The 18,761-nt window shown below is 46.3% G+C and overlaps 1 protein-coding gene across 1 annotated transcript; it reads left to right on the top strand.

Annotated features, from left to right (window-relative positions):
- Positions 1 to 10,162: 10,162 nt before the first annotated feature.
- On the top strand, positions 10,163 to 14,051 carry ATP6V1G1 (ATPase H+ transporting V1 subunit G1). Its single transcript, XM_052814626.1, has 3 exons — positions 10,163 to 10,304; positions 11,738 to 11,838; positions 13,276 to 14,051. The coding sequence occupies exons 1-3, from the start codon at positions 10,223 to 10,225 to the stop codon at positions 13,447 to 13,449; spliced, it is 357 nt and encodes a 118-aa protein (XP_052670586.1). The 5' UTR covers positions 10,163 to 10,222; the 3' UTR covers positions 13,450 to 14,051.
- The last annotated feature ends 4,710 nt before the right edge of the window (positions 14,052 to 18,761 follow it).

Raw genomic sequence — 18,761 nt, 5'->3', positions numbered from 1 at the left:
GGAGGCTGTATAGCACAGGATACTCATGTGCTCTGCCTCTGTTTATCACTAGGACGGAATTCAAGGTTCCTACAGCACTCAAGGCTCACTTCATCTTCGGTCTGGGATATGGCTCTGCAGTGAAGAACTGGACCTAATTTACTGCCCAGGCTGAACTGCTGAATTACAAAGTGTGTGACCTGAGAAAGCAGGGGTTTGTCCACTGTTATCTAATGTCTGCTGCTCCCCAGAAATGTGGGGAGTGTGAGGATTGAAGGATGGCAGCTGTGTAGATCAGTTGAATGTTTAGTGCATTGCAGGAATCAGAAGGGAAGGGGCATGTGCAGTTTGCACAGAGTTAGACCTAGAAGGATGTTAGTTCTAGCAGTGCTAGATGCTAATAAGCAATTTCTTTCTACACAAAAATAGATCCATGGAAGTCTCATGAGAATTAATATGTAAAAGTTGCAGCCAGGTACCAGAAGTAAATAACTTTGCCTGTTAAAGCTACAGCAGCACCCAAAGGTCCTAGTGGGGGATCGGTCCTTATTTAATGCTTCATGTATGCAATGAAGATGTGAACGATCTGGGAAGAGTTTTTATTTCTATGTATGTTTGACCTCCACTTGATTGTGCTATTTTGCTACATAAATCAACTAGAAGCTCCCACTGAAACAGATGTGGATAACTCAACTATCCATCCTTGCCTAATAATACAAGTATCAGTGCAGTCTTACCATGCTGAGACTTCTGTCTTGTCACACTGGTGACTAGCCAATATTGTGCCGGGGGCATAAAGGTTACTAAGCACAGAAGTAAAAGGCTGCAAAGGCTGATTTTTGGCAAGGTACAAAGTGTACGTGTTTCAGACTATGCTTGTATACAGATGTCACTTGGACCATGGATTAACATGTGGCAAAGTAAGCTGTCACCATTTCAAAATGCTGCAGATATGTGAGCAGGTGTAGTGCAAGTCTAAAAATGATGGATCTGTACACAAGGAGTGGCAAATTTATCCCTGGATGAATCAACTGTGCTTTCTTTTTTTTTTTTTTTCTAATGCCTGCCTCTAGATGCCCAGGCACAACCTCATTTGTAGGCAGCTGCTGGGATGCACACTGCTCCAGTTGTGCACCTCGGGGTTCATTTCATGTGTTCATCACCTGAGGATTGTCCTGATTGTTTGTTTAGTGATGCTGATATAAGGTACCATTCTTGAGTGAATGCAGTTTTACTTGTATGAAGATGCCTCCACTGTCAGAGATTCCCTTCTCTGTGGCAGTAGCTAGAGCAGAATGAGCAATCTCAACTGTATTTGTACTAGTAAGAGTGGGTGTTGATTTAGGCATGGTTAAGTCTGCACAGCTCTGGTGCATGGGCAAGGCCCAAGGGGTTTAGGCTCTCACCTCTTTGTATGTGATTAGGAGTTAGGAACTTTATTCTGAGAGTCCCAGAAGTGGGTTTCTCACTAAGTGGCACTTAGTGTCATCTGTAGATGCATAAATGTTTTTAAAAGCCTGATCTTGCATTGTTTGAATATTTCAGCATCTATTTGTGAAGATAATGTGGGATTATCAAAGGCATCTAATACTACTGAATCCCTTTGGCTAAGTGGGAGACCCTTGTAAAGTCATTTAAACTCCCACTCATGCAAACCCTTGGGGTCTGTTCCTTCACAAACGGAGGTGGATACAAACCAAACAGCAGTATTCCCGCACTGCCATCAGAGCTAGCCACTGAACTCCATAACTAACTTCTTTCTAAGCCTAGATGTATTGATTGCAACAGGAGTGAAAAGATCAATCCAACAGAAGAGCCTTACACGGGGAAAGAGCAAGCTCATGCATACTGGCAAAACCCAAGTGATGCTTTTAAAGCCCGAAGCAAAGAAGTCTTTATAGAGGCATTGTTCTGCCTCAGGCATTAGGACTGCCATGAAACCCCCCTGAAATCAATAGGTTTTGTTGATCCATGCCGTCAGGGCTTGGATCAGGTTGAGGGTGAATACAGAGCTACAGCACAGCTACAGGGATTCTGCTTGTCATGCCAATGGCCCAGTGTTGCTCTAACAGATTGCATCCTTCTCTAAGAAACTGCCTGCGTTCATATATCATGTTATTATCTGCAAGATTAATTTGTAATGTCTCTCTTGGGATCCCGTGTCTCATCCCTGGCAGACTAAAATAACAGATCATTCTTCCCTCCACCTCCATCCTCAGTTCCTGGCAGCAAAGTGAGGCTGCAGGGAGCCCTGTCTGTAGGGAAGGGCTCCCAGCGCAGGGTGGGGAAACTGGATCCAAGGCTATGGCCTTTACATCACACATGTCCAAGAAGCAGCAAGACATTTTGTCCATTTAACCTCCAGGTTCCTTGATGGGAGAAGAGTGCTGCACTGACTCAGTGGCTCTGGGGATGGCAGCAGAGCTGAATTAAGGAACTGGAAGCTATTCTGCTAGAAGATGCTATGGGAAGGAGTGATTGGTCCTTCTTCCAGAGGTGAGCCTCACCTCTCTGGGGGCATTGCTGCCAAGGCTGGATGAGGGCAAGTTCTCCCACCTGCCATCTCAGTCTTTCCATGTCCTGGCTCGATCACCACTGCAATGTGCGGCAGGCTTTGAGATACCCAATCTGCTAATCTCTTTCTGGATTCCTCCTGGACCAGAAATGTCTCTATGAAAGTATCCTTCTGGGAAGAAGGAGATAGTGAATGTGGTGCAGGGGAGCTTTGCTGCAGTTCCCAATGGGTCTCAAAGCCCAAATGGGTCACAGGCTGTCTTTCATCTACTGCCAATATTAATACAGGTCAACAGACAGCATGGTACCAACTTACTCTGGCCCAGTCCCTGGATGTCTTAGTGATCTCCTTGGCTTGGATCTAATTTTTGCCACCAGCTGCAAATTATTGTCAAATGAAAGCAGTGAGCTGTGGCCCAGCAATTTGGATTGGATGGCTGGACTTGCTTTGACTTATTAACAGCAGCAGTTGGCACTTCTTGTCCCATCTGTCTATATGAAGACTCCTGCTCAACTCTTAGCCTCGGTACAAGGAGCACGGAGCAGCTGCGTAACTCCTTACACACCAGAGAGCCTCCCAGGGCAGAAGGGCTGTGAAGGCGTCTGTTATCTGCTGTTTCCCAGTCCAGATCAGAGTTGATGGAAGAGACATGGACGGGGGGTTATGAGCTACAGCAATACCTGAGCACTCTCCTACAGAGGTGCTATGGTTGAAGTACACTTGAGAGCACCCAGGAGATACTTGGAAGTGAAATAAGCCCTGGTCTGCCCTGGGACTGGTGTAATGTAAGCCCTCCTGATACCTCTCTGCATGCGGATGGTGACTGGGTGTAGCAGAGGACTCTGTGTGCTAACCTCAGGTCAAATGGCTATTTCTCTGCTGCTGTTTCTGTGCTTGTGGATAGCATTTGCAAATTATCACTTGAAATGTTCCTTGATGTTATAAATAGCATGCATCAGAGGCACATACTTGTTCCCTCTTAGCCACGCTCATCTCCAGCTCCTTGGATGTAGATATGTGCACTGCAATGCAACGGCAGATGGTTAATGAACCTCTCTGGACAAAAGGTGCAATCACCAAGGCAAGACAGTAACTCATCTTCCCTGTGTGCGAGCAGGGCCCTTCTCGGGGCTCACTCAATGTTTCCTTTCTGGATCAGGAAATGCGAGCAGATGACTTATATTCCATGTGCAGAAGACAGTCACTTGTGCCTCAAAGGAAATGAGTTCAGTTTCCAGCTGTGGCTTACATTGAGTGAGATTTGGGTATCTGATGCTTCAAGGTTCTTCAAACATTGCAGCACAGTGAGACTTGTTGGACCCCTGTTACTGCTTGTGGGAAGGCACCTGGATCCAGCTGGGTTAAGCCTTTAGCAATACCCCAGTCTGCATACAAAGGGTTGTATACGGAAAACTGCATGAGCAAATCCAGGGAGCTCAGGGCTTTGGGATGCAGGGGGGCCCAGCCCATCACTCAGCAGCTCGGTGTATCTTGCGGGCTCTGGATTGCTTGATGCTGGAGTAGCCACGCTCCTGCCCATGTCCATGTGCAGAGCAGCCACACCTTGTCCTGGCTCCAAGCCCTGTAAAGTCAGTCCCAAAGTCTTCTGGAAAGGACTGGCCAGTAGACGGGGGTGGGGAGGGGCAGGAAATTAGGATGAAAACTGTCACATTACTTGTGTCCAAATCTTAAAGATGTAAAAGCCAGCAGCCTTCTCCTCCTTTCTTCTGCATTCCCAAAATAGTTTAATCAAGTGCTGTTTGGCCTTTTCCTGGGTATTGCTCTGTGCTGGAGGTTGTTATGGTCCTGTAGATGGACTCATGGCTCTCCAATGCAAAAAAAAACCCAGGCTACCTGTATGTGTAAGAAGGTGATTTATTGTTCTTGATAATCAATTTGTTACCGTGGTTGTTTCAGGTTAATCACACTATTAATGTTCTGAAACCTACTGAACTGCAATTTCATTACACAGAGCCCAAACTCAGCTCCCATGCCCCTGCCCATAACACAATCAGGCAGATGATTGCAGTCTCTGCACTAGCAGCTCTGTAATACAGCAAACCAAATGGCCTTGGGCTTCTTTGGTGGTGGCCAGCTGCTGGAGAACTCGTCTTGGCAACAGAAGGCTTGATGCTGGGTGAAGCATGAAGCTGATGGATGAGGTGGTGGAAAAGTAGATTGATTTTATTTTTCCCTGCAGCTTAGAGCTGTCTGGCAAATTGCAATGGAAACAAGTGGGATGGAATAGGGTTTTGATCTGGGGAGGGAAGAGCAGTAAGAGAACAAAGGGGCAATTCAGGTAAACTGGGGAGACTTGATTTTGCAATGAACTGTGCCTTGGATAATTAAGAGTCAAAAATAGGTATACAGCATTGCCAAAGCAGACCAGCAGCCTTTGGGTCTTGTTCAGCAGAAACATCAGGACCACAGGAGGGTTGTGCTGGCTGTCAGTTTATTTCTGGCCCTTTCTCATAGCCCCACATGACTGGATGGGGCCAGTAAGCACAGGGATATAAAGCTCAGATTTTCAAAGGCATTTAGACTTAATATAGAAATTGGTTATTAAGATTTTTCCATGAATGTTGTAAACAAATTAGTTCCACTAGGTAGCTATCTGCATGCATAGGTGCTTATATACCTCTGAAAAACCTTACTTGAGGAGCTATTTGTTGTCTGACTTCAGGCTCCAAACTCTGCTGAGCTGGGAGTGAGGAAAGTTCCCCTTCCTGGTGCAATTCAGAGCATTTGGTTGAACTTCTGCAGTGAAGGGTCTATCGCTCCATTGACTCTTTATGGAGAAATTCTGCTTCATTTAGCAGGCAGGAGTCCTGTAGCTGACTGATGTGAGCAGTCCTGTGAGGAACCTGCACATCAGCATCTCTTGTTATACATCTCATCAAGCCCCAGAGGCAAGCAGGATATTTGCTAGAGCCCCAGATGCTGTCACTTGGATGCTCTCCAGCATCACTTTTGTTTGAACAAATGTTCGAGAAGGATCCCCCAGCACCCACATCTTCTTCCCTCATGGCCTAGAAATACACCAGCTCTCCACCACTGATTGAAGCTGGTTGGCATCACTGCTGCAGTGTTTTGTTACTGTCACATTTTTCCGTTTCTCTGGAGCCTATGATAAACATCCAAATTAAACTGAGGCCTCTGACATTTTTGATATTTCCAAGCAATATTGATAATGATTCTTATACTGCGGTGATTCATTTATTCTAACATGTCTCAAAGCACCAAACAATCTACGTATGCAGGGATTATTTCATCCATCACTGAAAGTCAGCCACCTGAAAGCAGTGGCTGTACCATGGCACACAATGACATTACTCAGTGGTTTGGGGCAGAAAAAGCTGAACTGAAAAGCCAAGAGGTCTTTTATGGTAGGGAAAACAATATTGGACTCTGTGTTTCTTCCCAGTGGAGCAGGAGTAATGCTCTTGTTCTTGCAGAAGCTGATGAAGAACTGGTAGTTGCCTTCAGCAGCCAAAGCTTTGGTGCTACCCATTCCAGGAGAAGCTACTTATTAGTGTATAACAGGACCTGCTTTGTTTTGCAGTCATATCTAAAAATCCTGGTCCAGACAGCATCTATGCTGTGTGGATGCGGCTGAGTCCGTGATGGCCAACACAGTTGTGCTCCCTGATGCCGGCACCCCCAATGGCTTCACAGACATCAGATGCATTGGCAGCTGGTAACTCGGAGGCAACAGCCTCATGGGGAGCGTTCAGTCGCTCTTCAAACAGCGGATTAAACTTTGCAGTCACATCCCTTGCGAAGGACACTTGACCTCTGATTAAGAATGGACACCAGTAAATGTCAAGGAAATATGAATGGAGATTTCTTTTGGTACACAAGGAATTAATAAGGTCTACTGACATTTCATCACAACAGAAGAATACATAAACAGAGTTGCCAGCTTCCCTGACTCTTATGAAAAGATCCTGATTTATATGAAACTGAGGCCTCAGCTTGTTGCTATAGGTGGTGAGGCAAGGGTGGGTTTGTGACAGGTACCAGGGATGGGGCCCTACAGGAGATGGAGCCTTGCAGCAGGGCTCTGCTACAGCCCAGTGGCACTGCTGTGACCTGGTCCTTGGTACCACACTCCAAAAGCAGCTGGCTAGTGCTGGGGGAACGTGTTCATCAGCACGGTCGGTATTTGGGAGCCCAGCAGAAGGGGCTGCAGCGCAGCTTGGTGCAATGACGATGTGGCTGTGGGAGAGAGTAACCCAGGACAGCACCCTGCTCGCTGGGTGAGGCTCGGGGAGCCTCCAGGCTGCCTGGCAAACCATTGAAACAAGCCTAGCAGCACCACAAAGCAGCATGTTTTTCCCAAAGAAAGATAGTAAGAGTTGACACCAGAACTACAGCTTCTTGAACTGCTTTTAAAAAAATCAATTCTTACAATATAAACTTAAGTCCATTCTTCTGGTGTAATTCCATCAGTGCAATCAGGTTATGCCTGGCTTTAAATTGCCCTGGATCATGAAGAAACTCCAAATGAAAAATTCCTTCTTATTTTGGGATATTTGGGCCAAAGTCTTGAAGTAGGTCAGACACAGTCAAGCAGTGCTGATGTGTGCAGTTGAAGGTTTTGTTGATTCTTCTACCTATATTTTACTGCTATGTTGTGCTTAGATTTCTAACACTCAGTTTATAAATTTAAAATATCCCTCCAAACTATGAATTCTAATTAATAATTATTCATTGGTAGTCTTTCAACAATCAACCAATGATCATTTATCAACAACCAACAGCTGCATCATCTCAATGCCTTGGAGAGATTTGTGTTAATGAATTAAACCTCAGAGGAGAGAAACCAGTTAGGTTCCCAGGCATTCAACACAAAACCTTTTTAAAAGAGTAGACAATTGCACAGCGTAACAGTTTAAGTTGGGGAATGGAGAATAATAACGTATCCAATTGAAAGTGCAGGGGAATTTAGAGAGGAAAAATGTAATTACCTGATCTGGAAAGAAGCCAGACACAATGTTTAAAATCTCATTCTTAGGAAATGTGTCTCAGAATCCTTAATGACTGCAGGATCAGAAGACATGGCACATGTTTTGTGTGCTTGGAAACTAAAAGAAAAACAAAGGAAAACTGTATTTATTTTTTTTTCTTCCTGATTCTAGAAACATCCTCTGATATTTCAGAAACCAGTGTAACACATGCATGAAGTTATGACCCAGTGTAGAACAAAAGCAGAAAGATGAAAGACACCACTCCGAAATTAAACTCGGTCTTCAGCACTTGCAAGAAAATTAAAAAGCTTTGGGAAAAAGAAAGAAAATTAAGAAATGTGTTTAATTTCACTTTCATTAATGTGATCTGTGGGAACAGCCAAAGACAAACAAAATGCTTTTGTTTCCTTCAAGCTCTGCAGGACAGTCCTCCCTTTCTGGCAAGAGCTGGCACGTGAGCCGTGAGCCAACCCCTGGCCCAGCGCTCCTCCTCACTCCTTGGGCATTGGCACGTTTCAGATCCTGACAGACTCCAGATAGCGAGATGACATTTCTAAAATACTAAACTTTTCATGTTGCTTAAATATCTTAGTGTACATCTAGCCGAAGAGGCTGGAGTCTCGGCGCGGCAGGACGAGCAGGGAGGGGGAAGGCAGAGAGCAGGCAGGATTCACGTGCTTTGAGTTGTCCGCCAGCCCAGGCAGAGCAGCACAAAGGGAAGTGGCTTTGGGGCAGAAAGATTTTTAGCAATTTATTTTCCCATGGTAGAGAGCAGGACTAGCCTTAGCCTTCTAAAGATGTTCTTCCTCCAGTCTTTGTTGAATGTGAGGTACATGAAATTTAGGATTAGTCAGGTTTACGGTATTAAGAAATCAGCGCTGGATAAATAACAGGATGCTAGTATCAGTTTCAGCAATAGCCACTTACTTCGTAAGCTCATGTACAATGAATCTGGGGGAATAAAAGCCAAGTTCAGAAGTACTTGTGATGCTAATTAATTATAAATCCATTGCTGATAGAATTAAAGCTGTACAAGCAGCTCTCTTATTCATGCAAAGGCAAGTTTGAGGATTGGAAACACATTTTTTTTGCAACAAGTGAGAAGCTATTTTTCAAAATTTTAGGTGATTGAAAAGGTGATCAAACAGCTTTTAGATTCACACGTGTTTCATGTGATATACACCATGAGGTTTCAATTAGCTTTTGAGCAACCTTAAACTAAAATGCAACACAACCAAAAGATTGTTTCAAATACAAACTATTATTGCTTCATTTGTTAACCATCAAAATGAAATTGCCAAAAACTCATCCATTGTTTCTGGTCAACCTAAAGCTGTACTTTGGGAGGGATTTTTGTCTGAAAACTTAGTGCGATCATAGCCAGGATATTTCTGGGGGCAGAAAAGGGCATCGTTATCATTGAGGAGGGGGCTACTCAGATTTGGAGCCCAGCTGAACTCCACTGCCTCTCAAGGTGCTGTGGCATATTTTGAATTGGACCCTCATTTTCTGTCCTTTCTGTGCTCACCGATCTGCAGCGCAGCACCTGAGCCGCATCCCCTTGGCCCAACCTGCCCTGTTTGTGACAGATGACTTGGGACCAGATTTGCTGGGTTTCCCTTCTGCCAGCACAGTCCCGTGCCTGATGGGAGCAGCCGGTGCCACGGTGGGTGCCTGCTCGCTCCTTCGTACCCAGTGGCTGCTGCTGCTCCCCGGTCACACGAACGGCCGGGTCCCAGGCTTGCTTCAAAACACAGATTTACAATCAGAGCTCTTCTCCCCATCTTTCCTTTTATCTTTCTTTTATTGAAGCAAATATAACACTCGATGGGCAGGCCCGCTAAGCCCATTTAGTTAATCCTGGGCCCAGATGAAGGTCACCCTGCCAAACACTCATAATTCCTATTCAGTGCTATAAATACGCATTTGATTCATCGTCTCCTGTCCCTTCCAGCACAGGGGACTGAAGAGGCGTACCAGCAGCCCCCCATTCGTCCCTGCAGTGATGTGAGTCACTGTCGTGGCTCTGATGCTTCATCAGAGCAATATTATTCGGCAATAATTGTAATTTATGCTTCGAAAGTGTTGGGGGAGCTGCCTTCAGGACTTTAAATCATCGCTGGGACGTGATGGCCAAGGGTTGGGGTGAAGTAGGGGTGTGTGTTTGGAGCAGAGGGGCCTGGCTGCCCTGGGAGCCCCCACAGAAGATGGTCCTGGACGATTATAAATTCTCCCGTGCATCGGTGGCTCCGTGCTTGGGGGTGAGACCGCGCTCCCGGTGCAGTTGGGAGGAGATGCTGCTGCCCAGAGAGACCAAAGCTTCCCGTGGGGCAGCCTGGTGCTGACGGCACTGTGCATTCTGGGTTTGCTGCAAGGCCAACGATTAAGGAACATGAAATAAATAAAAATAAATCCCCTCCGTGGCCTTCCCGAAGGGTGCTAAGGGAGGCTCCCTTCGCATTTTGAGCTTATTTTCCGGCAGGGGGCGAAGAAAGCCCTCGCAAACCTCAGTAAGGGCAGGCGGCACTCGCGTCTGTCCTGCCCCGGCGGCCGGCAACGAGGCGCGGGCCGCCGGCCCCTGCCCCGCCCCTGCTGAAGGGGGCGTGGCCGGGGCGGCGGAGGCGGGGTTAGGGCGGGGCCTGGCAGTTGGAGGCGGGACCGGGGCGGTGGAGGCGGGGCCTGGCCTGACGCAGTGACGTTGCCGGCGGCGAAGGGGAGGAAGGGAAGGGACGGGAAGGGGGCTGCCGCCGCTGCCGCCATGGCGAGCCAGTCGCAGGGCATCCAGCAGCTGCTGCAGGCCGAGAAGCGCGCCGCCGAGAAGGTGGCCGAGGCCCGCAAGCGTGAGTACGGCCCGCCCGGCCCTGCCCCGCCGCGGCGGCCCGGCCCGGCCCGGCCCGGCCTGGCGCGGCCGCCTCAGGCCTGTCAGGCCCGGCCGCCTCGGGGGAGGCGGGGAGCGGGGAGCTGCCGGTGCGGCCCCGCCGAGCGCGGAGGTGCCGCCGGGGTGCGGGAGCCCGATCGGCGGGGGAAGGCAGATGGCCCGCCCGGCCGTGCTGCCGCCGAGGGCCGCTGGGCAGCGCAGGGGGCGGAGGAGCGGGGTCTGCGGGACCGCTGTGCCAGCGGGGATCCCCGAACCCCCCCGTGCCCCCGGGGAGGGGATGCAGGGCCCGCCTTGCTCGGGGACCGTGAGGGGCGCTGGCGGCGCGGTGGGGCTGGCCGGTGAGAGCAGGGCCGAAGGGCCGCTCGGGGCCGGGGTGGGTGCTGTGGGAGCGCAGCGTTGGTCTGCTCCTGCGGAAACCTGTCTCCTGTGCGAAGAAGGTAGGGAAAGCGAAGTCGGATGCACCCTGGGAGCTGTGGGGAACCTTCCTGCCTGCAGCTGGAGAGGCCTGCACAGGTCTGAGAGGAGCTCAGTGGCTCCTGGCCCACTGGGATTGCTCCTTAGGAGGCAACCACCATCAAACCCTGTCCTTTGTGGCAGCAGGGTCTTCAGCTGGGGGATGCTTGTGCTTATCTGCATCTTTCCCACTCTTAATTTTCTTTTTTCCTGGGTGAAAACAGTGTATTTCCATGTTGGTGATTAGACATTTTGTAGAGCTGAGAGCGCCACTCCTTGAGGAGCCAGGTTAGCATTTCCTGTTAAGCAAGAGAAATTCTGGTTACAAACATCCCCATCTTTACACATTTTTCCTGCTTCAAGCACTTTCTATTTTTTTTTAATGAAGCTACACTGTGTTGTGGTTCTACCCCCTCATAGTTTTGTGAGAAGTAGATTGTTGTCGCTCACTCTGAGGATAACCTTGGAGAGGAGGGTGTGGTGGAAAGTCCAAGAGGGGAAGTTGATGCCATAGTCAGTCTTTCCATCAGTTGCACAATTGGCCTGAGGCAAAACTAAGACTTAATGTTCTTTTGGCTGTGATCTTTGGGAATCACTCAGGGATGTTGCACGCTCACGTGAGCAAGGCCAGACCTGCAGGTTGTCTAATGCATCCACTGGCTCAGAACCTCTCCAGTTCTTGCTGGTGGAAGCTCACTGCGTGGTGAGCTTGGCGATGGTTTGGTGGCACACAAGGCGACTTCGTGCTCCTGAGGTCAGCTAACACAGCAAAGCTGGAGGGTCTGGGAGGGTGTGCGGTGCCCTGCTGATGCCTCCTACAGAAGGAGCTGCTGCAACAGCAAATGCTGTAGTGATTGTTTGCATTGGGTAGCTGGAGAGGTGTGGGGAAATATGCTCTCAATACTTTCTCTTTATTTCATTTGGTATGTTCTTTGGAAACAGGAAAGAATCGGAGGTTGAAGCAGGCGAAAGAAGAAGCCCAGGCAGAGATTGAGCAGTACCGCCTGCAGAGGGAGAAGGAGTTCAAAGCCAAGGAAGCAGCGGTTTGTTTTCTAGATCATTCACTGTTACCTACCCAGCCCCTAGCCTTGTGTTTGGGGTTACTTGCCCCGAGAGCAGCCCTCGGGGTGGAACGTGTTGCTGGGGCAGTACTTCCCTAACTGCCTTCCTCTGATGCACAGCCACGTGTTTCGGAAAAAAACAGTGGAAGTGAATCAGAACATGCTGTATTGCATCTCAACAGGCAGAACTATTGACTGGCAGTGAATTAGCTTAATAAGCTCATGTATTGACTGGTGCCCTGATGCGTGGCAGCCTCCCAAAACCTCCTGTATGTAGCGGTGTCAAGAAAAAAACAAGCTCATTCCTCTTGTGACACACTGGTTTCTACAATGCTAACGTGGTAGAGACTGCTTGCCTTGTAGATGCTGCTCTCTTGCTGAGGCAGTTGTAAGGCTTGTATTCTCCTTAGCATTGTTGCCTGCTCTGTCCCAAGGGATGTGTTTTGCATTCCTTCTGAGCAAGGGGAAGTATTCCCAAAAGGTGCAGAACTGAGGCCCTTCACCAGCCGAGGTCGTTTCCACTGCCTGTGTGCCCCTGTCAGATCTGTAATCTTCAGAAAATGACCTGGCAACCATTCCCTCTGTCCATCTTCTGGTTAGCACAATAACACGTCCTCTGTTCTCCTGCACAATAGCCTTCATGTCAGTAGGTCAAGATTAATTTTTTACAATCGCTTGTTAGCTTGGTTCACTAGGCATATGATACCAGGCAATTCCAGGCTAATAAAGTGGACTTCACTGCCTGTCAGCTGGTTTTGTTTTATTTATCCTTCTCCAGAGAGAGAAGCTCTTTGAATTTGAGTCCCAGGGTGCTAGTCTCTTTCAGCTTATTTTTTCTGTGCCTTCTGCACCCCCCTCCCCCTATAATGGGAGTTTGCTCTCTCTGCCCTTGCTTATGGGGCAAGAAGGGCATTGCAAGCTGTGGAAGACTCCTTGCTGTGTGTATCACATGGCCCATGGTCCTGTTAGGAAGGCAGAGATTTTTATAAAGATTCTGCAAGGGGTAGAAGCAATGGGATGATGTGAAGACTGGGCTTAAACTAAATCATGGGTGTTACTTTTCTTACACTATCTACTACAGTAGTGCCCAGGGGCTCCCGGTTCCAGTCACCAGAGCAGCAGGACCTTTATTTCAGGCATTCTTTAGAAGCTCATGCTCTAAACTGATAGGTAATGGATAAAAGAGGATAAAAGGCATAGGCTGTGGATGAAATACGAACTTGGGCAAGTTTAGTGGGAAATCCGAGCAGAGAATCCAACAGTACCTTTTTTTTTTTTAAGTGCAGTTCTTCCCTCAGCAAAGATTAATGGTTGAGATGCACTGAGGCAGTCCAGAATAACAAAATACAGAGGTAGGCATAGTGTTTTCTTTGTCAAACTACTCGCATGTGAGCTTTCTCTTTCCTCTGCAATTTGTAGGCACTTGGATCTCATGGCAGCTGCACCACTGAAGTTGAGAAAGAGACCCAGGAAAAGATGAGCGTAATCCAGCAGAACTTCCAGAAGAACCGTGAGGTGGTCCTCTCCCAGCTGTTGTCACTAGTGTGTGACATCAAACCTGAAATCCATGTGAATTACCGCATCAATGGCTAGTAGTGGAAGAAGGAATGAGCATACTGGAAATGCTGGTAGTAACGTCTGAGCTTCAGGTGGAATGTACAGCTCTTAGCTATACCTTAACTGTTCTTGTAAATGTGTTAAATTATTTCAGTGAGTTGTAGGTCATCAATGTCTTGTTGGATTTCTGTTAGTTTCTCTCTTGACACAGATTCAGAGCTTATTCAAACATTAAAAGACCATGTCTCAAATATGTGCTAAGTAATTAAATACATATTCAAGTTGGCACATTAATGCTCCCTTTTTATCTCGATAGTATTCAATGAGAGGCTTTCCTCTGCAAAGTAGAAAGGGAAGAGAGATGCTAGCCAGGTTTAAACGGAGAGTCTGTGTCAGTAATTGTTAGACCTGTGTAACTGTATTCTTGTTGACCAAAATGCAGTTTTCAGTGTGGTGTTAACCTTTGTACAGGGGTTAAACCTTGTAAGAAGAATTCTTTGGCTGTACAGTGTTGGCTGATAATTTTCAGGTGCTTGAGTTTCTCTGTATTGAATATCCTCTGTATATTCTGCTGTTAGCTTGAGTTACAAGTCTGGCACTATGACACTTGAAAGTAAAAACACTTATTTAACTCCAAAGTCTCTAGTCAGTCTTGTTGTTCCTGCTGACTTTTTCTGAGAGTACTGACAGGTCTCACTGTGTTGCATGGGAGTCTGGACTCTGAAGAATGAGTATCAAGTATTGATAAAAAAAAAAGAGTAAGAGATACAGCAAATGTCTGAAGGTCGCAGCAGGTTAAGTTAAAAACCCATTACAGAGCTCCTCCTCTTGGCTCCAGTCTGATGCTTTACCTGCCAGATCATTCCGAAAACCTTCAGGAACAAATGTTCTTGTGACCATTAGGGGAAATAAAATGTTGCCAGTTCACTAGAATAGTTTGATAGCCAGGCGCTGTGCAGTAATTATCCTTTCTTTAGTCAAGTACTGGTCACTGCTTGTTTATACCAAGGTCATACTGTATCCTGCAGCATCCTGCTATAGCTGGGAACAGTGTGAAGTAAGTAAGTGTGTTGGTGTTGTCTGTGCATCACTTTCTAGCTCTTTAATCAAAAGTACACACGAATATATCAAGAGGTTTCATGTTTCAGCGGTTTCTTCCTCTCCCTCTCTCACCAGCAGAATATTAAATGTAGCTTTGCTTTTTTATTGAGTTCAGTTTAAGGCTTTTTGCAGAAAAGAGACCTTGATGAGCACATACCTGATCAGAGCCAAGAGTCATGCAGTTGGGGATCTAAGCAAGAAACCTTACTGATGCTGTTCCTCAGACAGAACGTCCTATATTTCTACAGACCCTCAGCGTAGCATTGAAAACCCTCTTAGACCTCTAAGAGTTTGATTGTGATTGGGAGGGAGGAAAGCAGGATGGATGAAAGTCATAACAAAGGAACGAATGCCTGCCTGCAGTCACACAGGGCAATGAAAGCATAGACTGCTATGGTGTCTTCTGTTGTAATACTTTATGATAGTGTGTTGTAGTTCTGAAAGGATCTCTTTAGGAATTCAAGCTATTAAACGGGTTGTAAAATTGAAACAAAAGCCTCCTGCAAAGTCAAATGTGCCAGGCTGGGGAAAAAGGCAGGTCAGTACAAGGAGAACAGGATCAAGGCAGTTTTAATCAGTCTGGTCTAATGACTGGAGAGGTGCTATGGCCTCATAAAAGGTTGCAGCCATGCTAATTCTAGTCTGTCCTTTGAAGATGAAACATTTCTTCCTGTTGAGAACAGGTGCTCAGACTCCAGCATGATAGTCCTAATAGAAGTCCTCCTAGCTCCGGGCTGTAATTAGCACTTTCATCCCATTTGTTTATCAGTAAAAGACTGCTACTCTGTCCAGAAAAAATACAGCGCATGCCCCAGTTTCTCCTGTTGGTTCGTAAGTTTCCCTTTGTTAATGAAGACTTTCTGTCCTTGCTCTCTAGAATATTAAGAGGCAGGAGAAAAAGAAAAACACTTCCCTGATTATTTCCTCTTGGCAAAAGGTGGTGTGAAGATGCTCCCTTTAGAACACTGTGCTGCAAGAATAAATATTTTCTGTAATATTTCCCTGAAACCTAACTAGTTAGAATTACCAGACTCTAACTTTGAACAGAAGCGAGTATTTCCAATTACTGCTCTCCAGGAAGGCTGGCTTTGTTTGCAGTGTAGATACTTTGTTTTAAATTGAGATTCTCTCATCTTGCACTGTGATGCTCTGGGAAAGGGAGATCTACTGCTGTCTTCGTGCCTAAGTCAGGCTGTGCCAGAAAAACACTCTGCAGGGAGCAGTTTTCTACTGACAGAGGTATGGAGTTGGGCATACAATTCCTTGCCTCTGAAATCTGATTTTCTAGACTTTTTGCAGCAAGTTTGGTTAGTAAGAGTAAAACCTACCCCAGCTGCTAATACAAATCTCTCTCCAAATTCTCCCTGCTGCTCATCTGCCTCCATAATCCCTTGCAGATGTGGCCCCATGTATATGAGCCATAGCTTGCTCTTGTGCCACAGAAAGGGCCAGAAGCAGCTTTGGGTACATACACCGCTGTCTGATTCCCTGAGTTTGAGCTTTCATCCCTGGAAATGCCACCCAACTGCCAGGATGGTGAGAGTCCTGGTGCTGTATGGAGGTAAGAAGTGGTCAGCACTCGTGTCTTGTTTGTGCAATGTCAAGTGAGTGGCTACTGCTGTTGGTGTCTCCCAGTTAAAACTGCTTGCAAATAAGCACTTTCTGGGATCAGCGCAGGCATATTAGGATTTACACAGTGCAGTTTGGCTCCAGTCACATCCATGTTCAGCAACAACAGTTTGGAGTTGATTTTTGTAGAATTTCTTTTCAGACATTATCTATTTATAGAGTTAATACTTTTTGCTTTTAAAATGCCATTGAGAAGGTGTGTCATCTGTACAAGCACCAGATGGACAAATGGCTTATTAACACCAGAATATGAGTGTCATCTGGACGGCTTAACGTGCAGTACGAGGTATAATTAGGACATGCATTTGTGCTGCTTGAAGCCAGAGTTCAATTTTTAAGGCACGTCTGTGTTGACAGAGCTTGCTTCCCACCCAGCTTGCGCTGTTTGGTCTGAAGGTCAGCATCTCCTTCTCACTGTTCAAGGAAGGAGGTAATAAAGAGCAGTTAAAGAGCTCAGCACCCCTCTGGCAGGGGAGGCAGAGGGGAAGTCAAAGGCCCTGATCCCACTCAGGTCCGCCACCTCTGCTCTGTCTAATGATGCTTGGGGTTTTTTTGGTCAGTTCAGAGCCAGTATGGGTTCGATCCCCTGTGCATTTGTTGCAGTTACATCCAAAAACATGAGAGAAAGGTCTGGTAATGAACAGGAAGGATGAAACGTGGTGTGTGCAGTGGCGGCAGGGAGGTCCCTCACCAGTCATTCACAGCCTGGGTGATCCCACCAGGGGCTGCAGAAAGCAGGCGAAGGGCAAGGTGGTGCCACCGCTGGAAGATTCATTCAGACAGTGTGGAATGGCAGGGGAGAATGCTCCTTTCTGCATTTGGTTCATGGTGCTTCCTGTGACATAAGAGCAATCATAATTTAATTATTTTTATAGGAGCATTTTGTGTGATATTTAACTTGTAATTTTTTTTGTTTGTTTCAGAGAAAGTAATTTTCCCCTCTAAAGATCCCCCCTGCTCTTTTCCCTTCCTCCCTTTCCAGGGTCCAAACAGAGAAATAAAGGAGGGGAAGTCACCCATAACCCTGTATCTGGAGTCCAGGAGTTTGAGAGAACTTTCATTAAGAGGGGAGCAATTTTGACTTCCAGTGCTTTATCAGAAACTCCCCCGGAATCTTGATTTGGACAGTTTCAGAAACATGAGAGAGGACCCTAAATTTTCCCAGTGCTGTGCTACTGTTGAAGATCGATGAGCTGTTTCTCGTTCTGCCTTGCAGTGACAGACTGGCTGCTAGATGGTAACATAAACGAATCGTTAAAGGTATTCCAATGCGTAAGCCAAAATTTGGCAACCTTAAATTCCTCATTCTTCTGCTTTTGTGAGGTCCCTACACAATTCCTGATGATCTTTATTAAAGTTGGAGCTTTTTTTTAATGCTAGATATAAGCCCATCAAGGTGCTGGCAGTCCTTCTCCCCTCCCTTCTATCCACAGCTTTGAGCTCCTGCTGTTTTCTCCTGCACTGGTGCCCATCTGACCCCAGAGTGAGCAGAATTAACTGGCAGTAAGTAACCCTACAGAAAAACCAGCAGTTTCTGGCCTGTGAGGCAGCTCGTGGGAGATGCGATTGTCGCAGCAGTAGCTGCATGTAGAGTAGCCGGGCTCAGTCTTATAAAAGCACACCCTAATTTTGACTGACGTAAATACTCTTGTACTCTCTTGCCGTTCTGGTGTACTGTCACGCAGTCCTATCTGTAGGTTACAAATAACTATGTAAAAAGAATGCCATTCCTCTTCCTTCTCTCTGCCTGTATAAAACCTGCTCATTTTTCCTCTTTGTATCTATTTTCCTCATTTGGACTCTTTGCCTTTTACCTGACATCACTAGTTCTTGCATTAATGCATAATAAGAAATACAAGCCTAGAACCCACTGATCCCAGCTGAGGTTTTGGCTTCAAAGTATTAAAAGACAGTCAAGAACCCTCAAGATTAATGTTTTGTTGAAAAAGTTCCCCAAACTAATCCAAGAAAGGAGCATAGTGTAATCTTTCTTTGAGGTTGAAAGGAGAAAGTACCAATTTCATGCAGAAAAGATTCTATCTCGGACTGGCATAGGAATAGAAAATAAATAGGTATTAAATTACATTCAGCTGTCTCAAAATAATCTAATAAAGCATCTTCTGGATCAATAGCTGAATCATTATCCAAGGCACATAGCAAGCTTTCCCTCCTAATTTGAGATACAAGAAAGAGGTTTTTACATTACCATAATAAAAAGAATAATACTTTAAGTCTTCATAGGAAAAAGGCAGAACTAGGGAAAAAAAACAAGAACTACACTTTATGCCTTAAGCAAGTGTCATTTTTCATTTGAAACATGTAATTTAGGGATATTGTGAAATAAAGTTTTTATATTTTATGACGGTCAATCTGTCAGCTTTGCTGAGCTGTTTGACAAAAAAAAAACCAACCCAGAGTCCGTGAAAGAAGACTTTGTGTGCAGGAAGAGAGGGGAAGGGCAAGACAAGGCTTTCAACAACATTGTTCTCCTAATTAAGGCTCACTGGAAAAAAAAAAAAGATGGAACAGTTAGTCACTGAAAATGCAGTTTCATCAAAAGCAAATGAGATCTGCCCATGTTGGCTGCTGCTCACCGCTGCAGTGTGCACAGCCACAAA

This window comes from Harpia harpyja, chromosome 19, assembly GCF_026419915.1.
Source record: "Harpia harpyja isolate bHarHar1 chromosome 19, bHarHar1 primary haplotype, whole genome shotgun sequence".
In the NCBI taxonomy this organism is placed as follows: Eukaryota; Metazoa; Chordata; class Aves; order Accipitriformes; family Accipitridae; genus Harpia; species Harpia harpyja.
Note: the sequence above shows the minus strand (reverse complement) of the source record. Positions and strands in the feature narration are given on the sequence as shown.